The sequence below is a fragment of the Anolis sagrei genome, chromosome 8 (assembly GCF_037176765.1).
Source record: "Anolis sagrei isolate rAnoSag1 chromosome 8, rAnoSag1.mat, whole genome shotgun sequence".
Lineage (NCBI taxonomy): Eukaryota > Metazoa > Chordata > Lepidosauria > Squamata > Dactyloidae > Anolis > Anolis sagrei.
Window position 1 is genome coordinate 36,328,850 of NC_090028.1, and position 26,776 is coordinate 36,355,625.

General features: G+C 43.2%; 2 protein-coding genes across 2 annotated transcripts in view; both read left to right on the forward strand.

The window, feature by feature from the left end:
* The window catches only part of LPCAT2 (lysophosphatidylcholine acyltransferase 2), a 58,526-nt gene that overhangs the window by 28,929 nt on the left and 2,821 nt on the right, over positions 1-26,776 (forward strand). The window contains exons 5-13 of the mRNA XM_067471120.1: positions 4,045-4,105; positions 5,815-5,873; positions 5,989-6,023; positions 7,022-7,076; positions 8,323-8,405; positions 9,871-9,996; positions 11,717-11,870; positions 23,187-23,285; positions 25,124-25,265. Coding sequence (XP_067327221.1) covers positions 4,045-4,105; positions 5,815-5,873; positions 5,989-6,023; positions 7,022-7,076; positions 8,323-8,405; positions 9,871-9,996; positions 11,717-11,870; positions 23,187-23,285; positions 25,124-25,265 — 814 coding nt within the window. The remainder of the gene's footprint in view (positions 1-4,044; positions 4,106-5,814; positions 5,874-5,988; positions 6,024-7,021; positions 7,077-8,322; positions 8,406-9,870; positions 9,997-11,716; positions 11,871-23,186; positions 23,286-25,123; positions 25,266-26,776) is intronic.
* Positions 12,133-13,842, forward strand: CAPNS2 (calpain small subunit 2). The gene has a single exon (XM_060788070.2). It carries the CDS (start codon positions 12,353-12,355, stop codon positions 13,259-13,261), a length of 909 nt encoding a protein of 302 aa, XP_060644053.2. The 5' UTR covers positions 12,133-12,352; the 3' UTR covers positions 13,262-13,842.

The following is a 26,776-nucleotide window of genomic DNA, read 5'->3' on the forward strand; positions in this document are numbered from 1 at the left end:
AAATACAAAGTCTAGGTTGTTGTAGTTTTTTCGGGCTATATGGCCATATTCTAGAAGCATTATCTCCTGATGTTTCACCTGCATCTATGGCAAGTATCCTCAGAGGCTGTGAGGTCTCTGAGGATGCTTGCCATAGATGCAGCAAAACTTCAGGAGAGAATGCTTCTAGAACATGGCCATACAGCCTGAAAAACCTACAACCCAATGAAAGCCTTCCACAATACAATTTCAGCTAGATTTGACCTCATGCATGCTTATTTATTTTTATGGTGGCAACAGAAATGTGGGGAAGTACCCAATTTCACTGGGGGAAGAAGCAGAAGCAAAGTTCACAATTTCCCCTTTCATTATCTCTAGTCAGTGAGGGAACTGGAGAAAGTGCACGATCTGAATAGTTGATAATCTGACTCTGGGAACAAAGAACGTGTTGTGGGTTGCTTGGTGTCAGAAATTTGCTGGGATCTGCAGTTCAAAATGTTGCATCTGGTGACCTCATCTTCAAATAACATAGATTTAGAGTGCCCTCTAGTGATATTGTTGTGTCACGTATCCAGGACTTTTGCTAAGCTGTTAAAGTTGTTGGCGATTATTTTTCGTGGGTTCTAGAATCATAGAATCAAAGAGTTGGAAGAGACCTCCTGGGCCATCCAGTCCAACCCCATTCTGCCAAGAAGCAGGAATATTCCATTCAGATCACCCCTGACAGATGGCCATCCAGCCTCTGTTTAAAAGCTTCCAAAGAAGGAGCCTCCACCACACTCCGGGGCAGAGAGTTCCACTGCTGAACGGCTCTCACAGTCAGGAAGTTCTTCCTAATGTTCAGATGGAATCTCCTCTCTTGTAGTTTGAAGCCATTGTTCCGCGTCCTAGTCTCCAGGGAAGCAGAAAACAAGCTTGCTCCCTCCTCCCTGTGGCTTCCTCTCACATATTTATATTTATAGAGACTGACAAAAGAAAACATCAACTATCCTTCACAGCAGCTTGAAAAACAGATGCTCTGATATGTCTCCACTGAGCCTGTAGTAATCATATTGGAGCTTGAGATACACTCAATTGCCAATTAGGGTTTTTTTTTCTTTTTTTTTCTTTTGCGACTTTATGTATGTTCTTCTGATGAAATTTTTGTTGCCTGCATTTTGTATTTTACTAGCTGTACCCGCCATGCATTGCTGTGTCTAACCTTCCCTCCTTCTTTCTCTCCTTCTTTCTTTCTCTCCTTCCTTCCCTCCCTCTTTTTCCTTCCCTTCTTCTTACTCCTTCTCTACTTGTTTCTTTCCTCACTTCCTTTGCTCTTGGATTCCATCCTTCCTTGTCCCTTTCCTTCCTTCTTCCCTCCCTCTTTCATTCCTTCTCTCCTTCCTTCCTTCCTTCCTTCCTTCCTTCCTTCCTTCCTTCCTTCCCTCTCTCTTTCCTTCCTTCTTTCACTTTTTTATTTCCTTCTCTCCTTCCTTCCTTCTCTACCTTTCTTTCCTTCCTTCCCTCCTTCCCTCTTCCTTCCCCCTTTCTCTCCCTCCTTCTCTCCTTCCTTCTCTACCTTTCTTTCCTTCCTTCTTTCCTTCCTTCCCTCCTTCCTTCCCTCTTTCTCTCCTTCCTTCTCTCCTTCCTTCCCCCTTTCTCTCCTTCCTTCTCTCCTTCCTTCCTTCTCTACCTTTCTTTCCTTCCTTCTCTCCTTCCCTCCTTCCTTCCCTCTTTCTCTCCCTCTTTCCCTCCTTCCTCCTTTCTCGCCCTCCTTCTCTCCTTCCTTCCTTCTCTCCTTCCTTCCTTCTCTACCTTTCTTTCCTTCCTTCTCTCCTTCCCTCCTTCCTTCCCTCTTTCTCTCCCTCCTTCTCTCCTTCCTTCATTCTCTACCTTTCCTTTCTTCTCTCTTTTCCTCCTTCCTTCCCTCTTTCTCTCCCTCCTTCTCTCCTTCCTTCCTTCCTTCCTTCCTTCCTTCCTTCCTTCCTTCCTTCCTTCCTTCCCTCCCCCTTTTTGTGTGTGTATATGTGTTTTGTATATGTATATATGCATATATATGTTTATATATTTGTGTATATGTCTATATATGTGTGTTTGTGTATATATGTGGTTTTGCGCATGGATTGCAATGTATTTTTTTTGGGGGGGGGGTTGCTTTTAAAGTCTCTTCCACTGTGATTTTCAGTGATTTTCTGAGTGATGGCCACTCCTTGGCCTGATAGGTGTATTGTGGCCAAATTTGGTGTCAATTCGCCCAGTGGTTTTTGAGTTATGTTAATCCCACAAATGAACATTACATTTTTATTTATATAGACTAGCCGTCCCCTGTCACGTGTTGCTGTGGCCCAGTCTCTGTATATGTGTTTTGTGTGTGTGTGTGTGTGTATGAGTGTGTGTATGTTTGTGTATATGAGTATATATGCATGTTTGTGTATATATGTGGTTTTGCGCATGCGTTGTAATGTAATTTTTGGTTTTTTTGGCTTTTTAAGTCCCTTCTGCTGTGTTTTTCCATGTTTTTATGAGTGATGGTCACTCCTTGGCCAGATAGGTGTATTGTGTCCAAATTTGGCGTCAATTCACCCAGTGGTTTTTGAGTTACGTTCATCCCACAAACTAACATTACATTTTTATTTATATACTAGCCGTACCCAGCCACGCGTTGCTGTGGCCCATTGTGGAGAAATGGGAAAGAAAGAAAAGAGGAAGAGCTTGTTTCTATACTATCAAGACACAACAGAAGTGGCAAAGTGTCAACATGCCAGAGTTCCCCATCAGCCATGGACTTGGGTCCCATGTCCAAGAGATCTCATTATGTACATGCAAATAGTCTATATTCTGGAAACAAAATCCCAGACACTTCTGGTCCCAAGCGTTTTTAGGATAAGGCATGTTCAACCTGTATTCACTTGATTTTAAATCAAGTCATTTGACCTTTTTGTAGAACTGAATATTCCAACAAAGCTGTAAGTGATGAATCGGCACAGTTATACTTTTAAATTATTTTGTAAATTCAGAAAAAAGATAGTAAAAGAACAACACTAATCTATATAAATAAAAATGTAATGTTTGTTTGTGGGATTAACAGAACTCAAAAACCAGTGGCCGAATTGACACCAAATTTGGACACAATACACCTAACAACCCAATGTATGTCCTTCACTCAAAAAATTTTGATTTTGTCATTTGGGAGTTGTAGCTCTTGGGATTCATAGTTCACCTACAATCTGAACTCCACCAATGATGGAATTGAACCAAAGGTGACACACAGGACACCTATGACCAACAGAAAATGCTGGAAGGGTTTGGTGGGCATTGACCTTGAGTTTGGGAGTTGTAGTTCACCTACATCCAGAGAGCACTGTGGACTCAAACAATGATGGATCTGGACCAAACTTGGCCTGAATATTCCATATGCCTAAATATGAACACAGATGGAGTTTAAGGGAAATAGACCTTGACATTTGGGAGTTGTAGTTGCTGGGATTTATAGTTCACCTACAATCAAAGAGCATTCTGAACCCCACCAACGACAGAATTGGGGCAAACTTCCCACACAGAACCCCCATGACCAACAGAAAATACTTAAGGCCATCCAGTCCAACTCTGTTCTCCAGGGCAAGAAAATGTAATCAGAGCCCTCCTGACAAAGAGCCATCCAGTCATAGATATAGATAGAGAGATATGATTCTCTCTCTCACACACAGATATAGTATCATAGATTTGAAAGAGATGCTTAGAGAAGGACTATGATATGTTGCATATTCCAGGGTAGGCAAACCAGACACTCTCCACATCAACACTGACAAAGAAACAACAAGAAATACTGTTTACCCACAAGCATAAAGAAATTACATAGATTAGAAACTATTACTTTATTTTCCAGATCACCAGACTGGGCCACAGCAATGCATGGCAGGGGACAGCTAGTACTAAATAAGTTAGATTTGAATGGAGAGCACACACCTTGTTTTTTTCATGATGTGTACTTCTGGTGTCCTTCTGCCACAATTGCTTTATTGTTATTACAATAGTTAAAGTGAATGCATTTACCCTTAAGTTGTTTTTCCTTTTTCCTTTGCATATCAGGTATTGGTTTTTCCAGAAGGAACATGCACAAATCGTTCCTGTCTGATCACTTTTAAGCAAGGTGAGGATGCTTTTGACGGATGTTTGGTTGTGGGAAACTGGTTTAAAAATGAGAATATTTGTTGTTGCTCCTCAATAATGTGTTGCTTTCATGGCAATGAATAGAGCCTAAGCGTTGAGCCAAAACTTGATTTGCTATTTTGTAGCTGAGTCAGGTTTGTGTGTGTGTGTGTCAGGAGCGACATGCAAGTCACTTCTGGTGTGAGAGAATTGGCCATCCGCAAGGACGTTGCACAGGGGACGCCTGGATGTCTTACCATCCTGTGGGGGGCTTCTCTCATGTCCAGACCAATGGGATATTCTCATCATAGACCAATGGGATATTCTTGGAGTGTCCTCTTTTTTTCCCTCACATGTCAGGAGTGACTTGAGTAACTGCAAGTCGCTTCTGGTGTGAGAGAATTGACCATCTGCAAGGACGTTGCCCAGAGGATGCTCAGATGTTTTACCATGCCCCTGCATGAGAAGGTGGAGCTGACAGACAGGAGCTCACCCTGCTCCCCAGATGCTGGCCAGGGGCTCCTAGTTGACCCAGTGGACTCCTGGGACTTGTAGTTTGGTGAGCATCAACCCATTATGGAGCCCCCGGAGGCGCAATGGGTTAAACCCCTGTGCCGGCAGGACTGAAGACCGACAAGTCGCAGGTTTGATTCCGGGGAGAGGCGGATGAGCTCCCTCTACCAGCTCCAGCTCCTCATGCGGGGACATGAGAGAAGCCTCCCACAAGGATGATAAAAACATCAAATCATCCTGGCGTCCCCTGGGCAACGTCCTTGCAGACGGCCAATTCTCTCACACCAGAAGCGACTTGCTCCTGACACAACCAAAAAAAAATGGAAATAGAAAACTAAAGACCTTTTAAAAATCCCATGATTCCATAGCATTGAGCCATGGCAGTTCAAGCAGTGTCAAACTGCATTAATTAATTCCATTATGTAGATGCCCCTCAAGTGTTGGTAGACACCTTTTCCCATTGATCATGGGAATATTTATGTTCTTTGCATTCTTTCTACAGTCATTTTCTATACCGTAGCCTTTGAGTCTTCTTGTGGAGAAAAAAAGCAGGGTATAAATAAACATAATAAACATGATAATGATTTTTTTTTTGTTGTGTCAGGAGCAACTTGAGAAACTGCAAGTTGCTTCTGGTGTGAGAGAATTGGCCGTCTGCAAGGACGTTGCCCAGGGGACGCCCAGATGTTTTGATGTTTTATCATCCTTGTGGGAGGCTGTCTCATGTCCCTGCATGAGGAGCTGGAGGTGACAGAGGGAGCTCATTTGCTCCCTCCCCAAATTCGAATTTGCAACCTGTCGGTCTTCAGTCCTGCCGGCACTGCGCCACCAAGTGCTCCTATGATAATGATAACAATAATAAGGGTAAAGGTTTCCCTGATATTAAGTCCAGTCGTGTCTGACTCTGGGTGATGGTGCTAATCTCCATTTTTAAGCCAAAGAGCTGGTATTGTCCGTAGACACCTCCAATGTCATGTGGCCAGCATGACTGCATGTAATGCCGTTACCTTCCCTTCGAAGGTGTACCTATTGATCTACTCACATTTGCATGTTTCGAACTGCTAGGTTGGTAGAATAATATAATGTTATATTAATAATAATAATAATAATAATAATAATAATAATAATAATAATGATAATAATAATAGTAACAATAAGAATAGTAATACTGACTTAACATATAACTTGTCCTTCCAGGGGCATTTATTCCTGGTGTTCCTGTTCAGCCGGTGCTTATTCGGTACCCAAACAAATTGGTAAGTTGTTGTAGGTACGTTGACATTAAAAAAAAGTTGAGTAGTGCATAAATCTTAAAGCAATATTGTTATTTTTAAAATACTTAGCAAATATTATTTACTTTTCTAAACCCAGGACACGGTCACATGGACTTGGCAAGGAAACAGCTTGTAAGTGCCATCACCATTTTTTTTTTGAGAAACTGCAAGTTGCTTCTGGTGTGAGAGAATTGGCCATCTGCAAAGATGTTGCCTGGGGGACACTCAGAGGTTTTATTCTCCTGTGGAAGGCTTCTTTCATGGCCCAGCATGGGAAGCTGAAGCTGACAGACAGGAGCTTACCCTGCTCCTCAGATTCGAACCACTAACCCATCACAAAATGACATACACGCATACACATATACAGTTACTAGCCATCCCCTGCCACGTGTTGCTGTGGCCCACTCTGGTGGTCATGGGGGTTCTGTGTGGGAGGTTCATTGGTGGGGTTCAGAATGCTCTGTGATTGTAGGTGAACTACAAATCCCAAGAACTACAACTTCCAAATGTCAAGATTATGTTTTCCCCAAACTCCACCAGTGTTCACATTTGAGCATATTGAGTATTTGTGTAGAGTTTGGTCCAATTCCATCATTGTTTGAGTCCACAGTGCTCTCTGGATGTAGGTGAACTACAACTCCAAAACTAAAGGACACTGCCCACCAAACCCTTGCAGTATTGTCTGTTGGTCATGGGAATTCTGTGTGCTAAGTTTGGTTCAATTCCATCGTTGGTGGAGTTCAGAATGCTCTTTGATGATAGGTGAACTATAAATCCCAGCAACTACAACTCCCAAATGACAAAATCATAGTTTTTGAATGATGGTCACTCCTTGTGTTGTGAGACATTTTGTTGCCAAATTTGGTGTGATTTCATTCATTGGTTCTTTTGTTTTTAAGGTACTCATTATGCCCAGAGCATTTATAGATAGATAGATAGATAAATAGATAGATAGATAGATAGATAGATAGATAGATTAGTTGTGAGCAGTTGTTATTCCAAGTGCCTTCCAGTTTGCACTGCCAATTTGGTTTTCCTAGCGATGGGCAGTCGGAAGGCTCTTATACAAACTGGTTGGTTTTAGGAATCATTGCTTAACCACAACCTTTTCTCCAAATTTGTTTTTCCAGCAACGAGGCCTTAGTCCTTACTCTCTGCCAGCTCTTTACAAAGGTGGAAGTGGAGGTAAGTATTTCAGAAATGTTGCATCTTAAACCTGGCTCAATCGTGTTCATCTGTTTCTAGTGAAGAAGCCACCTGAGAAACGTTTTAGGATATTCTGAATAAGGCTGAGAGCTGCTCAAGATATAACCTGAAGCTAATATTAGAGCAGAAGACTTCAACAGAAGCTTCAACCCTCAGTGTCTATACTGTAGAATAGAGCTTGACTCCACTTTCGACAGCAATGGCTCAATATGATGGGACTCTGGGAGTTGTAGTTTGGGGAGGCACCAGCTCCCTTTGGCAGAGAAGAGTAAAGGCCTTGTAAACTACTTTTTGCAATCCTCAAATTTCCTTTACTTTCAAGGATGGGCTGCCATCTCGTGGCAGATTTGCTGAACTTTCCTGACTGATAAATTCACAATTCTTCTGCCTTCTGATGTAACATTAGTGGTTGTTGTTGTTGTTGTTGTTGTTGTTGTTGTTGTTCATTCGTTCAGTCGTCTCCGACTCTTCGTGACCTCATGGACCAGCCCACGCCAGAGCTCCCTGTCAGCTGTCACCACCCCCAGCTCCTTCAAGGTCAGTCCAGTCACTTCAAGGATGCCATCCATCCATCTTGCCCTTGGTCGGCCCCTCTTCCTTTTGCCTTCCACTTTCCCCAGCATCATTGTCTTCTCCAGGCTTTGCTGTCTCCTCATGATGTGGCCAAAGTACTTTGTCTCTAGTATCCTTCCCCCCAGTGAGCAGTTGGGCTTTATTTCCTGGAGGATGGACTGGTTGGATCTTCTCGCAGTCCAAGGCACTCTTAGAACTTTCCTCCAACACCACAGCTCAAAAGCATCGATCTTCCTTCGCTCAGCCTTCCCTAAGGTCCAGCTCTCACATCCGTAGGTGACTACAGGGAATACCATGGCTTTGACTAGGCGGATCTTTGTTGCCAGTCTGATGTCTCTACTCTTCACTATTTTATCGAGACTGGACATTGCTCTCCTCCCAAGAAGGAAGCGTCTTCTGATTTCCTGGCCACAGTCTGCATCTGCAGTCATCTTTGCACCTAGAAATACAAAGTCTGTCACGGCCTCCACGTTTTCTCCCTCTATTTTCCAGTTGTCAATCATTCTTGTTGCCATAATCTTGTTTTTTTTTTTTATTGTATCATTAGTACAATGCACCAATTTGTTGCTGGCCAATGCATCCAAGTAGCCTGCTTTTGAGTGTCTTCTAGCTTGTTCCAAGTCATTGAAAGACGTCTCGCTTTCCCTTCCAGTTCCTCCCTGTCCACATTCCAACCGAGGAAGAGAAGCACGACCCGATCCTTTTTGCCAACCGAGTCCGTAACAAAATGTCCAGGTGAGAGTTCAAGATGGGTTTTGCTGCTGCAAGGTGCTATAAAATTACACTATGTAACAACAATTGAAAGATTGTCTGTTCCTGGTTTGAAAGTGTTATTTCCTGTTTAATTGTGTAGTCCTTATTTTGAAAGTAGTTGTTATACTCCCGATACTTGGTTTTTGTGGCTGTCACAAACTAGGTTGAATTGGTTGAGGCTCTAGGAGAGTTCCATTGAAAAACTGTATCAATATGGTGCAGGATGTCCTGCAAAAATAATGTTTTTGCAGTTTAATAAACCTTTTCCATGCTTTTATAATTGAACCAATTAGGAAATGGCATTTATAACCCAGGAACAAACATTGAGTTACATTTGTAATGTACTTGAAATATATTAGACACAAACCAACATTCCCATGACATCTCTATATCAGAGGGAAACAATATATGGCCAGACAGACCTCTAATCTAGCATTTCTCAACCTGGGGGTCGGGACCCCGGGGGGGGGTCATGAGGGGGAGTCAGAGGGGTCCCCAAACAACATCAGGAAACACAGTATTTTCTGTTGGTCATGGGGGTTCCATGTGGAAAGTTTGGCCCAATTCTATCAATGGTGGGGTTCATAATGCTCTTTAATTGGAAGTGAACTATAAATCCCAGCAACTACAACTCCCAAATGACAAAATCAATCTCCCCACTAACCCCACCAGTTTGGTCCCGATGCATTATTGTTTCAGTCCACAGTGCTCTCTAGATGTAGGTGAACTACAACTCCAAAACTCAAGGTCAATGCCCAACAAACCCTTCCAGTATTTGCTGTTGGTCATGGGAGTTCTGTGTGCCAAGTTTGGTTCAGTTCCATTACTGGTGGAGTTCAGAATGCTCTTTGAATGTAGGTGAACTGTAAATCCCAGCAACTACAACTCCCAAATGACAAAATCAATCCGCTCACCAACCCCACCAGTATTCAAATTCAAGTAAATACAAATACATCCTGCATATCAGATATTTACATTACAATTCATAAAAATAGCAAAATTACAGTTATGAAATAGCAATGAAAATAATTTAATGGTCGGGGGTCACCACAACATGAAGAACTGTATTAAGGGGTCGCGGCATTAGAAAGGTTGAGAAACACTGCTCTAATCTCTTGGCAACTCCTAGAGTCCCATCCATTAAATTTACTCTGATTTGGATTAGCAGTTGAATATAGGCTGGACTGTCCTCCAATGACATAGAGTGCATCTCACTTTAGAATGAACACACTTTGACCTCATTGTTCAATGCCGTGGAATCATGGGAGATGTAGTTTTACAAGTTCTTGACCTTCTCTGCCGAAGAGTGTTGTTGCCTCAGCAAATGACAACTCTGGGATTCCATAGTATTGAGATATGGCCACTTTTTTTTGGAAACTGTGAGAAAACAAGCCTGCCTTTTTAAAGAACTAGTAGGATCTGTCTCTGTATGTCTTTGAAACCACAGTGCTTTGGGTGTCCCTGTTACGGACCATACATACGAAGACTGCAGGCTCATGATATCTGCAGGGCAACTGACTTTGCCCATGGAAGCTGGCTTGGTGGAGTTCACGAAAATCAGCAAGAAGCTGAAGTAAGTCATTTTCTTGCCCAGAGAGGAGGTAAATTGTCTGAGTGGGATTGTCTTCCAAGATCGGTGTCCTGGTGGTGGGTCCGTAGGTGACTGTGGAGCCCTTTTCTTGACCTGCATGTTCTCCCGCAGTGAGGGCATTGGTTTCCAGACAGAAGGCGGTCCCAGTCGGGGTTGACTTGATGCGCCTTCCTCTTTGCACGTTTCTCTCTTTTGCCCTCCATTCGTGCCTCTTCAAATTCTACAGCACTGCTGGTCACAGCTGACCTCCAGCTGGAGCTCTCAAGGGCCAGGCTTCCCAGTTCTCAGAGTCTATGCCAGAGTTTTTCAGGTTGGTTTTGAGCCCATCTTTCAATCTCTTTTCCTGCCCACCAACATTTCATTTTCCATTCTTGAGTCCAGAGTAGAGCAACTGCTTTGGGAGACGGTGGTCAGGCATCCAGACAACGTGGCCGGTCCAGCGAAGTTGATGGCGGAGGAGCATCACTTCAATGCTGGTGGTCTTTTCTTCTTCCAGCACACTGACCTTTGTCCGCTTGTCTTCCTAAGAGATTTGCAGGATTTTCTGGAGGTAGCACTGATGGAATCATTCCAGGAGTTGCATGTGACGTCTGTAGATTGTCCACATCTCGCAGACGTATAGCAGGGTTGGGAGGGCAATAGGCAAGGTGGTATATCCAATTATAGATAAGAAATCAACAATCATGATTCTCCCTTCCCTGTATCCACATTACCAAAGACTTTTGAAATGGATCCACACCAACATGCATGATTAAAACTAGGTTCTTGTGGGTTTTTTCGGGCTATATGGCCATGTTCTAGAGGCATTTCTCCTGACGTTTTGCCTGCATCTATGGCAAGCATCCTCAGAGGTAGTGAGGTCTGTTGGAATTAGGACAATGGGTTTATATATCTGTGGAATGGCTGGGGTGGGGCAAAGAGCTCTTCTCTGCTAGAGCTAGGTGTGAATGTTTCAACTGACCACCTTCATTAGCATTTGAAGGCCTGCCTGAGCCTGGGAAAATCTCTTGCTGAGAGGTGTTAAGATGTGCCTGGTTGTTTCCTCTCTGCTGTTTTGCTCTTGTAATTTTAGAGTTTTTTAATACTGGTAGCCAGATTTTGTTCATTTTCATGGTCTCTTCCTTTCTGTTGAAATTGTCCACAGATATATAAACCTATTGTCCTATTTCCAACAGACCTCACTACCTCTGAGGATTTTTGCCATAGGTGCAGGCGAAACGTCAGGAGAAATGCCTCTAGAACATGGCCATATAGCCCGAAAAAACCCACAAGAACCTAGTGATTCCAGCCATGAAAGCCTTCGACAATACACGATTAAAACATTTATGCTAAATGTTATGTGTGTTGTTAATGTTATTGCCTTGTTTTTGAGTTATTTTGCTGTATTATTGTTGTTGTTTTTACTGTTGTATTTGGGCTCGGCTTCTTGTAAGCCGCACCGAGTCCTTCGGGAGATGGTAGCGGGGTACAAATAAAGGATTATTATTATTATTATTATTATTATTATTATTATTATATGTATGGTAAGGATTTGCAGTAACTGTGTATCAAAAGGAGCAGTGCCCTTCATCCTCAAGTTGTCCTTAGCCTCAAATTAATTCACTTCAAATGCTTTGCACTCCTTAAATTATAGCTATGGCTCTTTTCTTTTATGATCTGCGACCAAAACTAACTGATTCATTCTTTCCTCCTCTTTTCAAAGTCTGAAATGGGACAATATCCGAGAGCAGCTGAGTCAGTTTGCAGCCATCGCCAATGCCTCCAAAGGCGGCCGGATTGGAATCGAGGAGTTTGCCAACTACTTGAAGCTTCCTGTCTCTGAGGTCCTGGGGGAGCTGTTTGCCCTTTTCGACAGAGTGAGTGCGCTCTTTTCTCAGCTTTGAAATGAAAGCACAGTTGTGATGGTTTCCAGAAGCAAAGCTTGTGACTCGCATCACATGAAGCAAAAAGACAAGCGTTCCCACTTGCCAAAAAGGGAGATTGTATATTGGTGAAGGAGGAAAGAAAGGGAGGGCGAGGAATGGCAAGCAAGGGAGGCAAAACAAATGAGGGTATGGTCTGCCTGCTTGGGTCTGCTCCAAAAAGGCTGTGTGACTTTAAAGCTGCAGAAGGAAGTTTCCATCTTGGCTCGGCAGCAGCCAAGAGGGTGGGACTCATCCTGCCCCCACAATAGATTCCAGCTGTGCCGGATGACGTGTCCGGGCACAGTGGTTTCTGATTGCCTTTGGCAGCTCCGTTGTTTTTGCAGAACACACCCAGACGCTCTGCTCTTTTCAGACGCTCTCAGAGACAGTGGAAGCCGTTCTTTCGTTCGAGTGAGTCTCTGTGTGCCTTCACCATGTTCCTTGCTCAAGCTCTAATGGACGCTGCCAGTGGCGGTAAAGCTGGCTCTGGTTCTGGCTCCGGTTCGAGTGGGAGCCGTGCCCTTGCCGCTGCTGGGGGAGCCCTCCTGAAAAGCCTTGGAGGGGGTGGTGGAGGCGGTGGGGGTGCAGGCCTCCTGAAAAGCAGTGGAGATAAAGGTGGAGGAGCTGGCAATGCCCTGATGAAAGGCCTCGGGGGTCTCCTGGCAGGAGGAGGAGGAGGCGGTGGCGGTGGTGGGAAAGCAGGCAACTTCATGGGGCTCATTGGAGGCCTGGTGAACATCATCAGTGAGGCTGCAGCTCAGTACACCCCCGAGCCTCCCCCACCGGCCCGCAGCCATTTTGCCAACGTGGAGGCCAATGAGAGTGAGGAGATGCGCCAATTCCGACGCCTCTTCTCCCAGCTGGCTGGCGACGACATGGCAGTGTGTCCCACCGAGCTGATGGGCATCCTGAACAAGGTGTTGGCCCGCCACCAAGACCTGAAGTCGCAGGGCTTCAGCTTGGACACTTGCCGGAGCATGGTGTCCGTCATGGACAGCGACACCACGGGCAAGCTGGATTTCTACCAGTTCCGTTACTTGTGGAACAACATCAAGAAGTGGCAAGCGGTCTACAAACGGTATGCCTCGAACTCGGGGACCATCGAAATGGCACGGCTGCCCGAGGCCTTCAAGGCTGCAGGCTTCAACATGCACGAGCAGCTCTACGCCTTGATGATCCGCCGGTACGCCAGCGAGGACGGCACCATGGATTTCAACAACTTCATTAGCTGCTTGGTACGCCTGGATGGCATGTTCCGCGCCTTCAAAGCCCTGGATCGAGATGGAGATGGAAAAGTCCAAATGAACCTCCAAGACTGGCTCCAACTAACCATGTATTCCTAAACTGAACAGGAAGAAAACTAGAAGGCATTGGTGCTTGTTTTGCTTTGAGGGTTGTTGCAAGTGATCTCCTTTGGGCTCCTTTCAAGGAACAAGGCCAACTCTTTGGCCTTTGCTATATTTTTAGATTGCTTAGTTGGGGAGTCAGGCAAACTAAGGGAGTTGTACAACTCTTCTAGCACTGCATAATATTTCTTCTAATTGCATTATGGCTGCAGCTTGAAATGCCTGCTTTGGAAAATGAAGACAGGGTGGAGTCAGTGTGCATATTGTCTATTTACAGTTTGTTATCATTTCAAAAACAAATTTATGCTTTTGTACACATGTCTGAGCTGTGCAGATATGTACGGCTAAGAAGAAATATATTAGAATTGTCAATATTATACTGAAGTTTGTAGGGAAGGGGGAGGGGGTAAAACACAACCCAAGGAAATCATACCTGAATCTTCCTGAATTATCTACCCCTTCCCAAGAATGAATTGCCTTTCTTGGATGCCAATGACTATGGCAATTCTATGGCAGGATTATGATTTGCAGGTATCATACTGTTTAACATTAAATAGATCCATTATTTCAAACCAGAACTGGATTTGTTGTTTATTTTGGCATTTTTGATGGCTTGTCAGAAGTCTCTGTCTAGGGATGCAGTTTCTTCTAGAAGGAAGCAACAAGTAATTTTAACAGTAGGTCCTTCCTTTTGCAATAAACTTTTTTGAAACCATCATTTTTAAAGCTGATTCATAATTTTGAATTAAGGTAAATGTAAAGGTTTCACCTGACATTGAGTCTATTTGTATCCAACTCTGAGGGTGGTGCTCATCTCTATTCTAAGCTGAAGAGCCGGCTTTGTCCATAGACACCTCCAAGGTCATGTGGCCGGCATGACTGCGTGGAGTGCCATTACCTTCCCGCAGAAGTGGTACCTGTTGATCTGCTCACATTTGCATGTTTTCAAACTGCTAGGTTGGCAGAAGCTGGGCCTAACAGCGGGAGCTCATCCCACTCTCTATTTCTAAGCTGAAGAGCCGGCGTTGTCCATAGACACCTCCAAAGTCATGTGGCCGGCATGACTGCATGGAGTGCCGTTACCTTCCCGCAGAAGTGGTACCTGTTGATCTGCTCACATTTGCATGTTTTCGAACTGCTAGGTTGTCAGAAGCTGGGCTTAACAACAGGAACTCACCCCACTCCCCGAATTCAAACTGCCAACCTTTCAGTCAGCAAGTTCAGGAGCTCAGCAGTTCAACCTGCTGCACCACCAAGGGGCCAATTAATTACATATGCATACAATTCAGATGTAGTTATTTGCATGGAAAATAGTGCAACCCTAGTGTAAGAAACAGCATTTTCCATGCAGAAATAACATTGTAGGTAGAAATATCATTTCCTGTAGGGGAAAAAATGCTGTGTTCTGCAAATAAAAAGAGGCTATTTTTATTTTTGCAGAATTTGTTTTGAAGAATCCCTTCAGCATTCATATCGTCAGCGTTTCCAAACACTTCTTTTTCAGCCGTTTTCTGAATATCTTTGAATATTATTTCCATTCCTGGCTCACTGCAGCTGCCTTCACCCAATCTAGTGTAATTTTTGTCCCTTTACGTGGGACAAAAGTTATCTGTAATTTTTTTTTTACATGAAACAAATAGTAAACAGGAAGGAACAGCATCCAGTGCAGTCATGCAGGCTACATGACCTTGGAGGTGTCTAGGGACAACATCGGCTCCTTAGCTTAGAAATGGAGATGAGCATCACCCCAAGAGTCAGACACGACTAGACTTAATGTCAAGGGAAACCTTTTCCTGTATGCAGTGAACAACTTTTTCTTTTGCGTGACCGCATCTCTGTATACGAACCCACATGATCTCTTCGTTCATCTGGAGAGGCCCTGCTCGCGATCCCACCAGCATCACAGGCGTGATTGGTGGGGACGAGAGAAAGGGCCTTTTCGGTGGTGGCCCCCCGACTCTGGAGCTCACTTCCTAAGGACATTAGGCATGCCCCAACTCTGGCAGTCTTTAGGAGGAACCTGAAGACGTGGCTGTTCCAGTGTGCCTTCCCAGAATAATGATCCCATAATACAGCGTTTCTCAACCTGGGGGTCGGGACCCTTGGGGGGGTCGCAAGGGGGTGTCAGAGGGGTCACCAAAGACCATCAGAAAACACAGCATTTTTCTGTTGGTTGTGGGGATTCTGCGTGGGAAGCTTAGCCCAGTTTTCTCATTGGTGGGGTTCAGAATGCTCTGTGATTGTAGGTGAACTATAAATCCCAGCAACTACAACTCCCAAATGTCAAGCTCTATTTCCCCCAAATATCACCAGTGTTCACATTTGGGCATATTGAGTATTTGTGCCAATATTTGGTCCGGATCCATCAATGTTTGTGCCCACAGTGCTCTCTGGAGGTTGGTGAACTATAACTCCCAACTCAAGGTCAATACCCACCAAACCCTTCCAGTATTTTCTGTAGGTCATTTGTGCCAAGGTTGGTTCAATTCCATCGTTGGTAGAGTTCAGAATGCTCATTGATTGTAGGTGAACTATAAATCCCAGCAACTACAACTCTCAAGTGACAAAATCAATCCCAGCAACCCCATGTACTGGGTATTTATGCCCAGTTTGGTCCAGTGAATGAAAATACATTCTGCATGTTGAATATTTACAATTACAATACATAACATTTGCCAAATTACAGTTATAAAGTAGCAATGAATATAATGTTGGGGGTCACCACAACATGAGGAACTGGGTTAAGGGGTCGCAGCACTAGGAAGGTTGAGATACACTGCCATAGTACCTTGTCCTCCAAAGCACTTTACATTTTTTAGGTCTGCTCGTATGTTTTCCACAAACGCCCCATCACTTTTTTGCCCATGTTCCAGCATTATTTTCAATTTTAATTTTACATTTGGCCTTCCCATAGTTTTTAATCGTGTGGTCTTATTGTTAATGTTGCATTATTGAATTGCCCATGCTTTATTTTAATTGCTTGTATTGTTGTTACTATTGCTTGTATTGTTGTATTTGGGCTCGGCCTCATGTAAGCCGCACCGAGTCCCTTGGGGAGATGGTAGCGGGGTACAAATAAAGTGTTGTTGTTATTATTATTATTATTATTATTATTATTATTATTATTATAAAAAGAATTGCACACTGTTGCTAACGAAACCACCAAACACAAAATAAACCCAAAGCAAACAGTAATGGTAAAGAAAAATGAGAAAGCACTTGCAAATTGGCATTTATATCAGCAAGACTTTGGAAAAACAGGAAGTATTTTGACCCTCTTCCAAATGCATTCCCATTCATTTGGGGATGGAATTCCAACCACATGGCGCACCATCTGGTCTTTCTGTGTTTCCAGTTAAACCCACGGGAGCCATAACCTGCTGTTTCCCCAATTTTTGCATGTGTTTCCCTGCCTTTCCCATTTTAAAAAGTTGCAATGCGTTTCTAAAGGTTTTATCCCTGGCATGTTGAGCTTTGAATATTTTTGGTTGCATTCTTTTGCTTTGGGCCTCACCCACCACTGGAATGCAGCCCTGAGTATTGCATTCAGCTAGTATTGCATTCAGCTTCACTGATGGCACAAGGTCCCCACCCTTGCTGTATAGTAAGGGAAGGGATTTCTTGCTACTTTTACACATTTTTTTTGCCTCTTTCCATGTTTTTAAGACATTGGGTAGGACATTTAACTCTTTGACCCCATCTGCACTGCCATATAATGCAGTTTCAAACTGAATTGTGTGGCAGTATAAACAGGCCCTTCATTTTCCGGTTTATTTGCTCTATAATAATAATAATAATAATAATAATAATAATAATAATAATAATAACTTTATTTATATCTACCTAAAGGGACTCAGGGTGGATCCCAAACATAAAAGGCAAACATTCAATGCCCGAATACAACAGTACATCCATACTAACAAAATGTATACAACCCAAAATATGAATACGAATTACAACTTAACAAACTAAAATTAAACAAAAAGCACAGCCTGTTATAACAGACATAAGACAAAACATCAAATGGAAACAATAATTTCTCCTCAATTGCTACCCCAACAACCTTTGTTTTAGGTAGTCTGTATCCTAAATAGGTAAAGGTAAAGGTAGTCCCCTGACATTAAGCCCAGTCATGTCTGACTCTGGGGTGTGGTGCTCATCTCCATTTCTAAGCCGAAGAGCCAGCGTTATCCGTAGACACCTCCAAGGTCATGTGGCCGGCATGACTGCATGGAGCACCGTTACCTTCCCGCCGGAGCGGTACCTATTGATCTACTCACATTTGCATGTTTTCGAACTGCTAGGTTGGCAGAAGCTAGGGCTGACAGCGGAAGCTCACGCCGCTCCCCGGAATCGAACCTGCGACCTTTCGATCAACAAGCTCAGCAGCTCAGTGCTTTAACCCACTGCTCCACCGGGGGCTCCGTATCCTAAATACAAAGTTATAAATCTTTGTTTTGGACAATCTGTTTCACTTAAATATGGAAAGGGATTTGCTGGACTAGATTCATCTTTGTCCCTATCTACTCTGCCATATAATGCAATTCAAAACAGCATTATATGGTCAACGTAGACACATATAATGGCGCTCAATGCAGTCATGCCGGCCACATGACCTTGGAGGTGTCTACGGACAACGCTGGCTCTTCGGCTTAGAAATGGAGATGAGCACCACACCCCAGAGTCAGACATGACTGGGCTTAATGTCAGGGGACTACTTTTACCTACCTTTACCTAGACACATATAATGCAGTTTAACTGCACCGAGCAGCTGCTTATAAGCTGCCCCAAGTCCCGTCTGGGAGATGGTGGCAGGGTATAAAAATAAAGTTGTTATTATTATTATTATTATTATTATTATTATTATTATTATTATTTGAAACATAACAAGATGAGTCTACAGCAAACAAGATTACTCTGCTGGCAGTTGTATTGGATCACACAGCGGACACTTCCCAAGTGTCTAGGACTGTGTGATGTATTGGTGAATAATGCGTGCAAATCCAATTAAGGTGGCCTTCTGCAGCTGGCAGATGGTAATTTTGTCAGTGCCCATTGTGTTTAAGTGCAGGCCAAGGTCTTTAGGCACTGTACCCAGCGTTCCGATCACCACTGGCACCACCTTGACTGGCTTGTGCCAGAGCCTTTGCAGTTCAGTCTTTAAATCCTCATATTGTGCCAGCTTTTCCAGCTGTTTCTCTTCAATCCTGCTGTCACCTGGGATTGCAACATCGACAATCCATACTTCGTTTTTTAACATGATTGTGTTAAACTCTGTCTGTCTGAATTCGGAAGGCCCAGAGTAGTTTGACATGTTCATTCTCTGTGACTTTTTCCAGCTTGTGATCCCACCAGTTCTTTGTCACAGGCAGATGGTATTTGTGGCACAAGTTCCAACGAATCATCTGAGCAACAGTGTTATGCCTCTGCTTGTAGTCTGTGTACACGATCTTCTTGCAGCAGCTGAGGGTGTGATCTATTGTTTCTTATTATTATTATTATTATTATTATTATTATTATTATTATTATTATTAGAAACACAACAAGATGAGTCCACAGCAGACACTCTGCTGGCTGTCATATAATAATAATAATAATAATAATAATAATAATAATAATAATAACAACAACAACAACAACAACAACAACGGCTATATAATAGAGATTCCAACTGCATTATATGGTTGTGCAGGTGGAGCCTTGCCTTCACGTCTGCTGAGACTTATTTCAGGGAAATATGCATCTCAGCTCCAGCATTTGCCAAATCCTTGATGTATGTCATTCCTGAGAACTTAAGTGCACACAAATCAATCTTCCTCTTTTAAATTGTGAGCAGCTAAAAGGGACCTAAATGGAACAACAGAGGCCACAAAATGCTGCAGTTGGTGGGAGGAATGTAAATTTGGAAAATTGAATGAAACTTTGCAAAATTCAAGGTAGGAATTAAAAGTTTCAGGTCTTGCCACTGGATATGAAACAAAAGAGGGTGTGATTTGGAGAAACTCAATGAAAATCACCCTTCCTACTCTATAATGGGTGCACAGTGATGATCCAAGTTCTGTATAAGAGGAAGAAATGCAAATAGAATCATAGAATCATAGAATCAAGGAGTTGGAAGAGACCTCATTGGCCATCCAGTCCAACCCCCTGCCAAGAAGCAGGAATATTGCATTCAAAGCACCCCTGACAGATGGCCATCCAGCCTCTGTTTAAAAGCTTCCAAAGAAGGAGCCTCCACCACACTCCGGGGCAGAGAGTTCCACTGCTGAACGGCTCTCACAGTCAGGAAGTTCTTCGTCATGTTCAGATGGAATCTCCTCTCTTGTAGTTTGAAGCCATTGTTCCGCGTCCTAGTCTCCAGGGAAGCAGAAAACAAGCTTGCTCCCTCCTCCCTGTGGCTTCCTCTCACATATTTATACATGGCTATCATATCTCCTCCCAAAACTAGCATATTTCTGATGCGTTGAACTATGGTTTCTATCAACTGTAGTGATAGTGTTGACGATGGTGGGAGTTGTAGTCCAGCATCACTGTAAGACTGAGGGAAATTGAACTAGAAATATGTTAGGAAAAGGATAGAATGAAGATAGATAGATAGATAGATAGATAGATAGATAGATAGATAGATAGAGTACATGAAGAGATAAATCAGCGTTTCTCAACCTGAAGGTCGGGATTCCTGGGGGGTCATAAGGGGGTTTCAAAGGGGTTGCCAAAGACCATCAGAAAACATATATTTCTGATGGTCTTAGGAACCCTTTTGGCAGAGAAGGCTGAAGATCTCTCCGCCTGTCCTTCTCTTCTTTTTTGGAAACAGACAGCAAATCATCCCACCAAAAAGCCCTCCTCCTGCTGTGAGTAGCCAGCCCCTCAGCCAAGGGGAGAGCTGCTTTGGGGAGAGCAGGTGTGCTTGGCACATGGCGGTGTGGTATGCATGTATGGGCGAGGGAGAGCATGCAGGGCTGAAGGGAGTTATTTTATTTATCGAGTCATCAGCAACTAGCCAAATATTACATTTCTAACAGAACAAAGCAAACAAACAGACAAAATACAAAAATACAAAATACAGAATACAAAAATTGTGAGTTTGGTAGTTGATTAAATTTCCTTTGACCGGTATCTGGCCACTTGGAGTGCCTCCGGTGTTGCTGCAAGGAGGTCCTCCATTGTGCATGTGGCAGGGCTCAGGGTGCATTGCAGCAGGTGGTCAGTGGTTTGCACTTCTCCACACTCGCATGTCGTGGATTCCACTTTGTGGCCCCATTTCTTGAGGTTGGCTCTGCATCTCGTGGTGCCAGAGCGCAGCCTGTTCAGCGCCTTCCAAGTCGCCCAGTCCTCTGTGTGCTCAGATGGGAGTCTCTCATTGGTATCAGCCATTGCTTGAGGTTCTGGGTTTGAGCCTGCCACTTTTGGACTCTCGCTTGCTGAGGTGTTCCAGCGAGTGTCTCTGTAGATCTTAGAAAACTATTTCTAGATTTAAGTCATTGACGTGCTGGCTGATACCCAAACAGGGGATGAGCTGGAGATGTCTCTGCCTTCGTCCTTTCATTATTGGCTGCTACTTCCCGGCGGATGTCAGGTGAAGTAGCAATGAAAATAATTTTATGGTTGGGGGTCACCACAACATGAGGAACCGTATTAAGGGGACACATCATTAGGAAGGTTGAGAAACACTGAAATAGATAGATAGATAGATAGATAGATAGATAGATAGAGATAGATAGATAGAGATAGATAGATAGATAGATAGATGATAGATAGATACTAGGGTTCAATGAAAAGTAATGTCTCCACCTTCGTAACTCCTCAACAGATGGCAGTACTGGTATGCGACAGGTACCGCCAGTACACCGAACTTGGAAGACAATCTTACTCGGACAATGAGGGATCACCTAAAGATGAATGAATGACATCTAATCAAAATGTACATGAGTCAGAAACAAAATTAAACTAACATTCCAAAAGTTTTGGGGGAAAATAAGCTTTAAATGTAAGATGCAAAAATGACAAGGGAGAGAGCAGCCTGCAAATATTCAAGGAGGCAGTTTCGAGCGTATAGAGAAATGAGTGGAAAAGGACAAAGCTGAGACAAGTTGTCCAACTTATTGTAATCCCAGGTTTGCCTCTTTGCTTTCTCAGCCCCAGACAAAGGAGCTGACATGTTGAGCTGGGTGGAATGTGCATGAATAATTTCGTAGCATCTTGGAAATGTACACAAAGTTAAGCCTTGTCTCTTTATTTTTGGTTTCCTAATTGCGGCACCTCTTTCTCTCTTTTTATTATTCCCTCCACACACCCAATGGGGAAACGCCCTGCCGTTCTGTTGCTTTTTATATCTCTTTTGGCATGACTTGTCTTCAGTAGCAGCAGCTGTGAAGGTCTAAATAAACACTTGTGTTTGTCTGGACGTATCTCAGCCCTAATGCAGAACTACAAGACTATCACACTTCAAAATTACAGAAGTACACAATTACGGAACTACAAAATTACTGAACTACAGAACTACACAATTACAGAACTACACTACTACACAATGTTAGGTAGATAATGCTGTATTAGATAGAAATGCATTGCCTGTAAATTCCAATGTGCATAACTGTTGGGGAAAATACAGTTCTAATAGACATGTGGTCACGGCATATTCCACTGAAGGGTTAAGCAAGTGGAGATGTGGAAATAGGGGGACAGTTAAAGGAGCTGAGACTTGACCATGTGCAGTATAGGGATTGTTTATTTATTTATTTATTTATTTATTTATTTACAACATTTCTACCCCACCCTTCTCAACCCCCGAGGGGAGACTCAGAGTGGCTAACACTGGCAACAATTCAATGCCGCAATAACACAGTATAACAACAATATAAAACCATAAATACACAGTAGATTAAAAACAATAACATTACTTATACAGTCATATAGCCGTTTCCATTATCATAACAATCATATGGTCCAGTTCAATGTCCAAAGGGCCGTTGTGCCTGCTATCCAAAGGCCTGATTCCAAAATCACAAATCATAAAGGAAAGGAGGGAGGACGGCGATCTAATCTCGCTGGGGAGCGAATTCCACAAGCGGGGGGTCACCACCAAGAAGGCCCCGTCTCTCGTTCCCACCAGATGCGTTTGCAAGGCTGGTGGGACCGAGAGCAGGGCCTCCCCGGAGGATCTTAAACTATGAGGCGGAATGTAGAGGGGGATACATTTGGACAAGTAAGCAGGGCTGGAGCCATATAGGGCTTTATAGGCCAAGTCCAGCACTTTGAATTGTGCTCGGAAATGGACCGGCAGCCAGTGGAGAACGTGAGAGAAGGAATCATGTACCTACCCATCGGATGTTTTGTTTTTTACCCCAACACACAATTACAGAATGACACACTGAGCTACACAATTATGGAAACACTCCATTAATAGAACTACACAATTACTCGAGAACTGCTCAGGATCTCACAAAGTCAGGGCAAGTATGGCTTCCTTGGTTGAGTCTATCCATCTGGAACGCAGTCTTCCTCTTTTCCCATTTGCTTCTACCTCACAGACATTGTCTTTTCTAGAGGATCCTGACTTTTCATGATAAGATGCAACAGCCTTAGTTTGGTCCTCTTGGCTTCTAGAGAGAGGTCAGGTTTGATTGACTCTAACATCCATTCATTTGTCATCTTAGCAGCCAATGTGCACAGAAAAGAGTAAATAAATGCACACATTAGGACAGAAAAAAATATTTTAATGCAATAATTGTCATAGAAGAGGGCAAGGAGCAAAACCATGTAAGACCTTGTAAAACAAAAAGTGGAAGAAGATGTAGGTGAGATTGATATGCTTTCATTACTTCTCTTAAAAGCTCATAAAACTGAGCATATCAGAAGGAGCAATTGAATCTCTGTCATACTCCAGAATTAAATAATTATTGCTTTGTCTTTGTTACAGAATGGAGATGGTTCTATAGACTTCAGAGAATATGTGATTGGCTTGTCTGTTCTCTGCAATCCTGCAAATACAGAACAGACTATTCAAATGGCATTTCAGGTAAGTCCTTGATTTAGTGCCTAAGATCAAACACTTCTGTTCTGTGCAGGGTTCCATACTTCTCACTTTAACAACACAACTGTTCAATGCTAAGGCTTCCCACCAAAATGGAACTGTAGAGGAGAGTCTACTGAACAAGCCAGTATCTGCCGCAGACCAGTACTGCCATCTGTTGAGCAGAAAATAACGAAAGGACCAAGGCAGTGACATATCCAGCCATTCCTCTGTTCAAATATCACCCAGCATGCCACTGCATTAAATCAAGAAATAGCTTCCTAAGATCAACAGAGATACTCGCAAGAACACCCCAGCAAACGAGAATCCAAAAGTGGCAGGTGGCCAGCACCTCAATCAGTTCCTGAGACCGGATGAGAAACTCCCTCCTGGGCACACAGAAGATTGGATGACCTGGAAGGCACTGAACAGGCTGCACTCTGGCACCACGGGATGCAGAGCTAACCTTAAGAAACGGAGCTACAAAGTGGAGTCCACAACATGCAAGTGTGGAGAAGAGCAAACCACAGACCACCTACTACAATGCAACCTGAGCCCTGCCACATGCATAATGGAGGACCTTCTCACATCAACACCAGAGCAAACTACAGACCACCTACTACAACGCAACCTGACCCTGCCACATGCATAATGGAGGACCTTCTCACAGTGACACGAGAGCAAACTACAGACCACCTGCTACAACGCAACCTGACCCCTGCCACATTCATAATGGAGGACCTTCTCACAGCAACACCAGAGCAAACTACAGACCACCTACTACAACGCGACCTGAGCCCTGCCACATGCACAATGGAGGACCTTCTCACAGCAACACCAGAGAAAACATCAGACCACCTACTACAATGCAACCTGAGCCCTGCCACATGCATAATGGAGGACCTTCTCACAGCAACACCAGAGCAAACTACAGACCACCTACTACAACGCAACCTGAGCCCTGCCACATGCACAATGGAGGACCTTCTCACAGCTACACGAGAGCAAACTACAGACCACCTACTACAACGCAACCTGAGCCCTGCCACATGCACAATGGAGGACCTTCTCACAGCGACACCAGAAGCACTCCAAGTGGCCAGCTTTTAGTCAAAGGACACTTAACATAATGCCAGTTTTTTTTAACTTTGTGTTTTTAAATACATGTTAACTCTCTCCTCAACTCACTCCTGACATGATAAATAAAATATTATTATTATTATTATTATTAACTTTATTTGTACCCCGCTAGCATCTCCCAGAGGACTCGATGCGGCTTACACAGGCCGAAGCCTCAAAACACAGTACAGTAAAACGTGACATCACAATAACAGCAAATCAAAAACAATAAACAAAATAACATAACTCCACAATAACTAAGCAAATCAGATAATAAGCAAAAATAACGACAATGACAGTACATCAAGACCTTATTAAAACTGGTTCGGCCGGCGCACTGGGGTACAAGGGTTAAAAGTGCTGAGATGGCAGGAGGCACGTAAGATTAAAAGTGTGGTGTGCAGCAACAGTTAGTTATGCTAAAGTGCTACTAGGATAGCCTTGGAAAATAGCCTTGGAAAAGCCCATGGTTATTTCTTTTATCATGATAAGAAGGGATAAGAGAATTATATGAAATCAGAATACAGGCGTATTAAATCATATCCAGAAAAGACCTGTTCTCGACCTTCCTAATCCTTTGAATAGGAGGAGAAAGTGGTCCACGAGATGCCTGAATCTACTCCCACCAAAAGTTGTCCCAAGCACTTAATAGCAATGAAGAAGTCTTGAAGGCAACACTGTCAACATTAAAATGTCTCTGTCTCAATTCTCATTTCTCTCCTCAGCTCTTTGACATTGATGAGGATGGTATCATATCAGAAGATGAATTCGCCTTAATTATCCGTTCATCACTTGGACTTCCTGATCTTGACGTTTCTAACCTTTTCAAGGAAATAGATGCCGACAAGACAAACAAGCTTTCCTATGGTAAGTTCAATCTGTCATGGTTTCCATAGGGATTGCTGCTGGTTTCTGGAGATGTTGAAAAGTTCTTCTAAGACTGTGAAACAGGAGTTTTTGTCCAAACCTTGAGTTCTCCTTAATGCTAGTAGTGTTTTCACTAAGCAAGACATAACCAACTGTCTGAAGTCAGCTTGTTTCAACCTTTATCCACAGTTTTGAATGCAAAGGACACAACAAGGAGTAGTTCTAACAAGAACAGAATGATACCTTCCAGAGATCTTCTCATGATTTTACTAGAGAGGGAGAATGTAAGGTTCACAGCAACCAGAGGATGGGAGACATTTTTTAGCTTAAGGATCTTGTTCAATTTCTGACAAGTTCTTGGAGGCTGAAATAATAATAATAATAATAATAATAATAATAATAATAATAATAATAATCTTTATTTCTACCCCGCCACCATCTCCCCGATGGGGACTCGGAGTGGCTTACATGGGGCCAAGCCCGGACAACATAATACATATACATCAGATAACAACAACATTATCAAAATGATATTAAAAATAATAATAAAGTAATAATAATAATAATAATAAGAAGAAGAAGAAGAAGAAGAAGAAGAAGATAAAAATTCCAATAGACACAATCACAATAGAGATGACAATGGGCGGGCCACACATTCCGAATGAAAAACAATTTATGATGAGATAAAATAGAAGCAGGACATCTAAATGGAACTCATAAAACACACAGAGTTGTAGGTCAGAACATCCTATTTGGAGGGCACAAACTCCATTAGCCGAAAACATTGAGGGGGTGTAAAATATCATGCTGTGCACCTACTCACCAAAGGTGCAGTGGAAAAGCCAGGTTTTGAGGTTCTTTTTAAATGTTTCCAGTGAAGGGGCTTTCCTGATCTCCCCAGGTAAAGAGTTCCAAAGTCGGGGGGCTACAGAAGAGAAGGCTCTCTCCCTTGTGCCCACAAGACGAGCTTGTGAGATTGGTAGGACCGAAAGGAGGATCTCCCCTGAGGAATTCCAGTTGAGGGTAGAGACGACGGCAAATGAGTGGGGCCAGTAAATACTATTAGTAACTAAATACAAAAAAGAGGTATTTCTAATAGTAACACTTTATGCTGGTGTCTGGGCACCAAAATTCAAGAAGGCGATTGACAAACTGGAACGTGGCCAGAAAAGGGTATCCAAAATGTCCAGAGGTCTGGAAACCATGAATCCCTATGATGAGCAGCTTAGGTAATTGGGTATGTTTTGCCTGGAAAAGACAAGGTTGAGAGGAGACATGCTAGCCATGTTTATATATCTGAACATATGTCCAATGAAAGATGGAGCCAACTTGTTTTCTGCTGCTCCAAAAACTAGGACATAGAGCAATGGATTTGAACAACAGGAAAAGATATTCCACCTAAACATTGGGGGGGGGGGGGAACACTTCCCAAATAAAGAGCTGTTCAGCAGTGGAATGTGTTGTCTCAAAACATAGTGTAGTCTCCATCTCTAGATGTTTTTAACTGGAGA